Consider the following 8,731-nt stretch of genomic DNA (forward strand, 5'->3'; position numbering starts at 1 on the left):
CTGCTAAGCTTGCCAACGCAATCACAAAAGGTGGTCAGAAACGTCAGCCCTTTCTGTGTTTGCTGTCAGTGTAAGCCTGGTTGGATTTTCTCTGTCAGCTGCCTACCAGTTCTGTGTTGAAAACTTCTATTGACTTTGTTTCATTCTGCATCTGCGTACGTCCCACACCTCTGGGCTAGGTTGCCCCACAGCCCCTCCACACGGCTGGGTGCATGCTGCTGCACTGCTGGCAGGTCTGCTGTCATGAGTGACAGCCACTGCGTGAGGACACAAAAGCCAACCAGCCTGAACCACGACTGACTGTGTTTCTCCCTTTTCTCCATCTCTCTAGCAAGCTGACTCAGGACAACAGAATAGAAAGCCCAATTCCTATCCTGCCTCTCCCAACACCGGACACTGAGACAGAGAAGCTGATCAAAATGAAGGATGAGGAGGTGAGACCTGTTTTTGCCTGGGCCTGCTTGGTGTGGGAGCTGGAATCTGAGGAGTTCCGCCAGGATTGCCCCATAGAGGCTGCCCTGGGTCTTCCCACTCCTGCCTCCCACCATCATGGGCTCCTGGTGTGGAGGACACGGTGTGAAAGCTGTGGCTTCCTCTGTCAGGGAAATGTGGCTCCATTCCACCCCAGACACAGATCCCTCTGTGCTCAGCAGGAGTTAATACTCCGAGGGATCCCTTTGCCAGCTCCAAGCGACTACCCCCAGTGCAGATCATCAGCTCCCGGCCATAACAGGTCCCTTTTTGATTATCTCTTCTGTCTTGTGCAGTTACGGCGGATGCAAGAGATGCTGCAGAAGATGCAGCAGCAGATGCAGGATCAATGAGAGGCAGGTACTCAGAGGGCAGAGGGAATCCCCCAGTGACCAGCTGAGGCCTGGCAGGAGCTGTGGATGTTTAGAAAAGGTTTTGTGTTGTATAGAGACTTGTGGGCAAGAGCTGCACCCGCACCCTCTAATTTATTAGCAGCAATGCTGGCTTTGCGGTCAGCTGGATTGTGGAGGAGGCTGTTCACTTAACAGTTTACTGATGTGTATTTCTTTTTTAATAATTATTCTTTCTTTTCTTTTTTCTTTCTTTTGGTTTTTTTTAAGAAAATAGCCTGGTATGTCTCTAAGGCATCCTAAAAAAAGAAAAAAAGAAAAGAAAAAGATCTCCCTTTCCCACGTACTAATCTCTTGTTTGGGAATGCTCTGGTATTTAAAGTCCTGGTTTCTCTGGTGTACGAACTTGAAGACTATCTGTGTCAATGCACGTAAATGTTTACTCCCAACTGAGGTGCTGTGCCCCACTCCCGACTCCCCTTGTCTGGGGCCAGCACAAGCATTGTAAAGGCAGCCATACCCTCCTGTGAGTTTGACCTGTGCTGCTTGGGCTCCTCAGCCTGGGGCCAGCCCTGGCCCAGAGAGCTGGGGCTGGGGTTTCTCTGTGCACTGACCTGCTCAGGGATCCTGATGTTTGCCTGGGTTCCTGCCTGGGTTTTTCTGGGGTTTTTGTTTAGTTGGTTGGGTTTGTTTTTCCTATCAAGAAACTCCAGGATCATTGGACTGAGTCTCTCGAGGTTGGTTAGAAGAAAACATTTTCTGCTGCTCTGTTATGTCCTTCTGGCAGAGAGTATGAGTTGTTGACTGTTGCCTGCAAGGAGATGATGGGAGTGAGCACCTTCCCAGCCATAGTTTCCTCCCGTAGCAGGCTGGAGGTGTTGGTAGAGGAACCCCAGGGCCCTGCAGTAGCCGGGCGAGGGTATCTCATGGTTTAGCCCTGGTCATCCAGCTGCAGTCTCCAGTGTCTGCTCTGAAAAGCACCGTGGCAGCCAGAGTGCTTGGCAGGACCGCTTTGGAGGGGGTAGAAACCCTAGGGCAGAAATCCAACCCCAAATGCAGAGCTGTGCCCTGTCCCTAGGCTTTGTAGTCCCACAAGTGCATTGCTGGCTCTGAGCTTCTCCTAGGGAAAGAGGCAGGTTTTGTGGGCTTGTACCAGAGATCCACAAGCCGCCTGTCCAGACAGGCGTTGGGGCAGTGTGGCAGGTGCCGGAGTGTCACTGCATGGGGCTGAGCACAGCCCAGCAGACTTGGCACTTGCTCCCCTGCCCTTCCCCTGCGACTCAGCCCTTCTGCCCTCCCTGGTCCAAGGCTCTTCCTGTCTCAGTGCTGGGAAGGCTGATGGATCTGTCAGGCAGAGATAAGAGCGCTCTTTGGGCAGCAGCTTCTGTCCTGTTCTTGCTTCCTGCAGTATTTTTAACTTAGTCCAGCCAGAGCTGGAGCATTATGTGCCTGACAGGGCTGGCCTCACCAGCAACCCTGCTGCGCTCACAGGGAATCAGGGCTGTTGAAGGGAGAGACACTTGGCTTTTCCCTCCAACTCCAGGGAATGCTGCCATGGGCTGGGCCCTTCTGCATCTCTGGCTCCTGGCCTGATTCCTCTGTCCCCTTTCCCCTTTTGTATCTGCTCCTCCATCTCTGGCTGTCCCCAGTAGATCTCCCTGGGTAGAAAGCACAGTGTTGGCCAGGAATAGCCAGGCCCTAAATTCAGTTACCGGGCACTGCATTCGTCTGATTCCCCTCTGGGGCTTTAATGTCTTGATCGGGGCTTGTCCAGCTGGTGAGTAGGTTGGCCGGTTCCAGTTATTCACTGTACAGAGCCTCTGCTTAGCCAGAACAGGGGCTGTAGGGGCAGGGGAGAGACCCTGGCACAGTGTGGAGGGACAAAGTGAGGGTGCAAGCCCCTTGGCAGAAATGTGGAAGCCCCTTGGCAGTAATGTACAGGCTGGGCAAGAGCAGTGTCCAACAGTGTTGGTTTTTCCTTCATTCTCCCCTATAATGGGCTCATGAGTGACAGTGGCAGTGCCAGGCTAGGAGAGGGGAAGAGTTTAGCTTGGCTTCAATAATATGCAGGGCCTTTCTTTGTGTGATGTGCTTACTTGAGCAGTGGAGTAGTTGGAAACAGGAGCTTCCTCCAGGTTTTCTGGAGCTGGTTTGCTGCTGTCCGGAGCAGGAAGACTGCTGAGTTCTGAGCTTTATCCGTGCTAGTATAATGGGAAACACCTTGCAGCACCTGTTCCCTCTTTCCATAAACTAGTCTTGTCTGTGAGGAGGGTGTTCTGTTGCAAATGAGCCCCGTCCAGCTGGAGATGTTCCTCTACTGAACATTCCTAGAAGATGAAGGAGACCTTTACCCTTCAGCCTGGACATAAAGGAGTTGACGGCTTTTATGCTGGGCTGTGTGCAGAAGTGCTGTGTGCTGGTGAGAGCACAGGGTGCACCGGTCACAGGCAGGTGGGATTGCTGGGGGCCAGTCTGCCCCTGTTCCTCTGGGTGAGGAAGTCTCCATCAGCTCAGTGCGCACGGCTCCTACATCCAGTCCATAGTCACAGATGGTCCCTACAGAGAGCTGAGGCCTTCGGCTACCAGCTGGCAAAGGTGGTTGAAGTTGCGCTTAGAAAAAAGTGCACAGGAGGGAGACACCAGAGGTGGCTTCTACAGAGGGGCAGTGGTACTGCTGAGCTCTGTGTAGGAGGTTCCCTGCCCAGAGCACCAGAGTTTGGGGGCTGCCTGGAAAAGGATTAGAAACAGGCTTTAGGTGGGGGACACCAGGGATTTGGTCTCTGGCCTGGAAGGTGGCATCTGTTTATTAAAGGAGGCGTGTTTTGTACTGCTGCGTTGAGCTGCAGGGAAAGCGGAGAAGACTCCTGAACAAATGTAGCTTGGCCATTTGGCTCTGGCAGTGAGAAGTGTGGATAGGAAAGTAATTTAACACCTCCTGCACGAAACCCTCCACAGCCTTATATGCGACCCCTGCGCCCCCAGGCACATTCCCACGCCTCTGCCAAGCTTTACCCTGCTGAGTGACTGCAGGAGCGTGTCCCACTCCACAGAGCTATCCCAGGCTGCAGCTGGGGCTGTCGGTACAACATCTTGGACCTTGTGCCTGACTAGGGATGGAGCCGTGGCATGAACTCCTTATGTGCCGCTGCTGTACTGGTCTTGCCTGTGCAGTCCTTGCTGCCTCCCTGCATGCCTTCCCTCAGAGGAGAGGGGGTCCCACTCTTCGTGCTCTGCGATGGCATTCCCTGCTTCTCCTCACAAACTCCGCTGTGCTTTAATGCTGGCTTGCTCCCACCATGTGACTTCCTCACCCCTTGCTCCTTTCCTAGGCTCTTTGTTTCCTGTCCATCTGTTGGTTTATTATATATTTTTTTTTGTAAATTTCTGTTAGAACATTTTGTCATTGTGAACAAAGAAAAATGAAACCTTTTAAAACATATCCATTTTATTAAATGATTATTGTTGTTATTATTATTATTATTAATGTTTACTACCTGAATTGATCAGTGAAATAAATACATCAAAAACCCAACCTCTTTCTGTTTAATTTTCAGTTCCCTTGAGCAGCATTGGTGATACATTATGGGCAGGAGAGAACAAAACTGATGCTGTTTCTCCTGTTATCTAATTCTGTCAGAGCAGGCGCCAGGCAAGGCTTCCTGCATGAGATTCCTGGCCTGTTTGTGTCAGAAGCTAGACAAGATGATCTTGAAGTTCTTCTGTCTTTAAGCTTCCCCTAGGAGTGGTGTCTAAATCAGCAGTGGGCAGCAGGGCAGGATCCAGTCCCAGAAAATCCAGCTTGTAAGTAGCCAAAGGAGCATTGCTGAGTCTGTGCTGTATGTAGAGCCAGAATGGGTCTGGCTGTAGATCAGCTCTGTGCCACACCTGGCCTAAACACCTGCCTGTGAATAAACATAGCACTGAATGCATAAGAAGTAGTCTTGCAGTCGTTCAGGCTGCTCCCAAGTGGAAAGCAGGCCCTGCAGGAAAAACTGGGTTCGTTTGTTAGCCTAAGACCTCTTTCCCAGTCTGCCTGCCTGCCTGCCGCAGTGAAACAATTGGAATGATCTGTTCCAACTTTCTAGAAATTTACAGCTGAATTGTTTTGTTTAGAGCATCAGAGATTTTCCCTGACTTAGGACCAAATTCTCCTGTTGTTTACACCTGAAGTTCTCTTAACAAGTCATCATTCCTGCTCTGTACAATGTGCACAGTACGAGGTAATGGAGAGTTGGGCCCAATGGGGCAATGGTTTCACAATGTAATTCTGGTGGCCTTATCCTAAGGAGCACAGCCTAGAGTCAGGCTGATGGCAGAAAAATGTCTGAGAAGGTGCAGTGGCCTTGAGAAGACAAAATTCTACCTAAATGTATTTTTGACCCTTGGGCTTATCTGTTTAAGTATTTGTGTAATGCAACTTCTGAATAAAGGATGTGGTCAGTCTTTCTCAGTAAGTGCAAGCTGTACTCATCAAGAGCTGCCAGTTCACTTGACTATCAAAATTGCAGTCCCTTGGAGCACAATCTTTCCCAGTCTGCCATCATTCCTGTGAATCTAATTAGTTTAGTTTAATTAGATGGTGAAACACCAAGAGTTGTGCTTTACCCCTGTAACAATCAGGAGAGGATGCAAGTGCCTTTCTCCTTGGCTCAACTGTAGCCACCACTGTGGTCACTGGAAGTTCACTTCTTTCAGCAGATCTTCCACTGCTAATTAGGATTACTTCTTCAAGGGAAACCTCAGGGTCGACACACTGCCAAGCACTAGGATCTCACTGCTCTGCCAAATATAGTCTTCCTGATGAGATAGGAAGCGAAAAGCCACAGTGCTTAGGGAGCATGGTAGAAACCAGTAGCAATCCATGTTGAGAAATGCATTTTGAGTTACTGCCTTGCAACTGAGCCTTTGTGATGTTTCTGTTGGACTGAGCATGTGGGTCCAGAATCACAGTTATCAGTATTGTCAGCGTCTCTCCCAGCAAACGTGTTCTTGTGAGCAGTGTCAGCTCCCATTTCTTGGAAGACTTGCTCAATGAAGCCTCAGCTTCCGGTGACATGCAGCAAACTTGCAGGAAGGCCTCATGTGGGAGGTGTCCCTGGGATGAGCCTGACCCTTATCTTGCCAGCCAGCTGCAAGGGGATCATCCGGGAGCTCAGCTATGCAGCTGCAAACACTCTTGCACTGGCTGGTCTGCCCTAAGACCTTCCTCTTGTGTTGTAAAACCAGCAAGAAAGCAAGGATTGAACTGCTCTGGTAAGTCAACAAAGCTACCTTTTGGGGTGGTTTTGTCTTTTTTTTTCCTTTCTTTTTTTTTCTTTTTCCTTTGGTTGATGGATTGCACAGAAAAGCACTGCCTTGTTACAGGTATATGTAGTTGTCCTAATGAAGCTGTAGCAGCTTGTGTGTTCAGCAGTGACATGAGACTACAGTACAAAGACGGCTTATTGACCCATGTCTCCCAGCATGGTCACAGCTCCAGAAGGACATTGTTCACCTTCTGATTATTCAGCATGGAAAACTCTGCTGACCTCCACCCTCAGTGGTCAGCACCCTCTCTGCTGGCCAAGGACTGTTTATCACTTCTTTACAAAACTAGAAAGGCTGTTTTTAACTTGTAGTAGCAGTAAATTTATTTCTGAATATCCTCTTGCAGTTTGCATGAACAAAGCTTTGCTTACAGATATAATTCAGAGCTATTATGATAAGGCATCAGCAGTTTCGTATTCAAAGTTTTGATTCCTTGACATAAAATTTCTTGGGTACCATAGTACTGTGCCTCCAGTAATGCCAAAAATACAAGCAGCTCTAGTACACTTACGAGGACTACTGAAAATGAATTTGATGGCTGCAGCTAAGCCTCCCAGTAGCCATCTGTTCATACTCCTCCTCAGATCCAGGGTTGGAAGACCAGGAGCATTCACTATCCTGTAATGAGAGACCAAGAATTTGCACACCTCTTTTAACTCTGTTCTTTCCAGAGCTCTCGCATCTCCTGTGAAGAACACCACATCCACCCAACTTTAGACACTCATCCTTGGAACAAACCAACAGAAGACCTGGGCTGTGGTGTCAGTCCTAGATTGTGTGGTGTCCACTTACCTGGTCTCCACCTCATCCAGTTTCACCAGGGGAGTGTTTGCAGGTGAAGATGAACAGTGGAATTCTCTTCTTGTCCCTCCTTGGCTTTCTCCCACTTGTGACACCCACGTGTCCTGCGCCATGCAAGTGTGCCACCAGCATTATTGACTGCACATCAAAAGGCCTAACTGTAGCAAAACTACCAGCTGCTTTCCGCCCTTCAGCTGAAATTATCCACCTTGGTTACAACAGGCTCACCTCTATTCCCAGTGGGCTTTTTGACAACCTAAAGAGCCTCCAGGTAGTCTACCTGCAGGGCAATCCTTGGGAATGCAACTGTGACATCCTGTACTTGCGCTCCTGGCTCCAGTGGCAGCAGAACCGGACCTTATACAGGGATGTGAGATGCACCTCCCCAGCTCACCTGCAGAACCGCATCATTGCCTATCTGACAGAAGATGAGATAATCTCTACGTGCCAGTACTGGTACTGCAGCCTGGCTCTCCTCTCTCAGCTCTGTCTCTTCGTACTCCTTCTCCTCCAGGGTATCTTGGTTATCTTCATCATTGTCTACCTGCAGAAATTTCGGAGAATGACTGCTGAAGCCCGGAGCACCACCCAAGATCTACATCAGCATGCAGATGCCTGGGCATCTTCTTCAAGATGCTCCTACAACAGTGATTAACATCACAAGACTGAAGACCCTCCTCCCACCTGGGTGATGCTGTGCCAAGGTCATGTGGTTTGTGGTAGCCAAGGGGGACAGTTCAGCGCACCATCGCATCCTGACTGCAGTCTGAAGCAGGACTTGAACTGATCAGACACTTGCTGTATTTCCAAGGACCTGATCTTGTGTTTTTTAATGCTTTAAAGTCTTTAGCATGATCTTGATTGCTTTGCTGGTTTGGTAGACAAAGGAAATCGTATAAACTACAGCAACCAGACCTGACTCAAACTGCTCATAAGCTTGTAGGTGCTAATGGTGCTTGATCCCTCCTGTGCTGGAGTATTTCAGCCATACTTTCTGCAACGCTGCTGGTTGCGTTGGGTGGGGTGGGGACAGAGGTGGCCAGCGGGCAGTAAGGTACCGGACTGGGACAGTGGAGAAATACGGTTTCCTTGGTGCTACCACAGACGGCCTTAGGACAAGTGACTTAATCTTCTTCTAGCTCAGTTTCCCATCCGGAGAAGGGAAAGGATGTTTCTTCTTGCTTGATGCATCTTTTCCGGTGTTTTTCTTGGGGGAGGGAGGGAGGGAATGTTCAGAAGCCTACCCATTTTACCCTATCTTCATTCCTTTTAATCTGCTTAAGGGTTTTAATGCTGACTTCAACATGTACTGAGTCACACTGGGGCCCTGAATGTTCAAGGGGAATTCCCCCTTTAAGCCAAGAGTTGTTGAGACCAGGGGCTCTTGCTGGCTCTTGGAACCCAGCACAAGACATCTGGGCTTTTCAGAGTTCAAACTGCGAAACCCGCTCACGTGCCTGCTGCTGGCTGTGCCCTGCCTTCATTATGTTTGGAACAAAGCGAGACTGAAATAAAGCGATGGTGCGCGATGGCGTGGAGGGCTCGTTTTTCCTTTGGGCACAAGGCACCTTGCACTCTAGTGCTCAAACCGTGCCGAGCAAAGCAGCTACAGGAGGCAGGCGGATGTGTTACCAGCAGCTCCTCAGGGGGTTAAACGGTGGCAGCTGCTGCCTGGGCTGGTCTGAACTGGGCCTGAACTGGGCCGGTCTGACCGGGAGTTTCTTCTGGTGTCACCACGTTGCTGCTTATTGCACGTGGTGACGGCCCCGTGCCCGCGCTCCCCAGCCCGGTGCGCGGGTTCC

General features: G+C 50.0%; 2 protein-coding genes across 7 annotated transcripts in view; both read left to right on the forward strand.

The window, feature by feature from the left end:
- The window catches only part of SEPTIN5 (septin 5), a 49,525-nt gene extending 45,172 nt beyond the window's left edge, over window positions 1–4,353 (forward strand). For all 6 annotated transcript variants that reach the window (XM_056351956.1, XM_056351777.1, XM_056351865.1 and 3 more), the window contains exons 10-11: window positions 332–434; window positions 768–4,353. In XM_056351956.1, the coding sequence (XP_056207931.1) occupies window positions 332–434; window positions 768–824 (160 nt within the window). In that variant the 3' untranslated portion in view covers window positions 825–4,353. The remainder of the gene's footprint in view (window positions 1–331; window positions 435–767) is intronic.
- Window positions 4,354–4,487: 134 nt separating this feature from the next.
- GP1BB (glycoprotein Ib platelet subunit beta) lies at window positions 4,488–8,458 on the forward strand. The gene is made up of 2 exons (XM_056352278.1): window positions 4,488–6,074; window positions 6,800–8,458. Exon 2 carries the CDS (start codon window positions 6,970–6,972, stop codon window positions 7,582–7,584), a length of 615 nt encoding a protein of 204 aa, XP_056208253.1. The 5' UTR covers window positions 4,488–6,074; window positions 6,800–6,969; the 3' UTR covers window positions 7,585–8,458.
- The last annotated feature ends 273 nt before the right edge of the window (window positions 8,459–8,731 follow it).

This window comes from Falco biarmicus, chromosome 1 (assembly GCF_023638135.1).
Source record: "Falco biarmicus isolate bFalBia1 chromosome 1, bFalBia1.pri, whole genome shotgun sequence".
Classification (NCBI taxonomy): domain Eukaryota; kingdom Metazoa; phylum Chordata; class Aves; order Falconiformes; family Falconidae; genus Falco; species Falco biarmicus.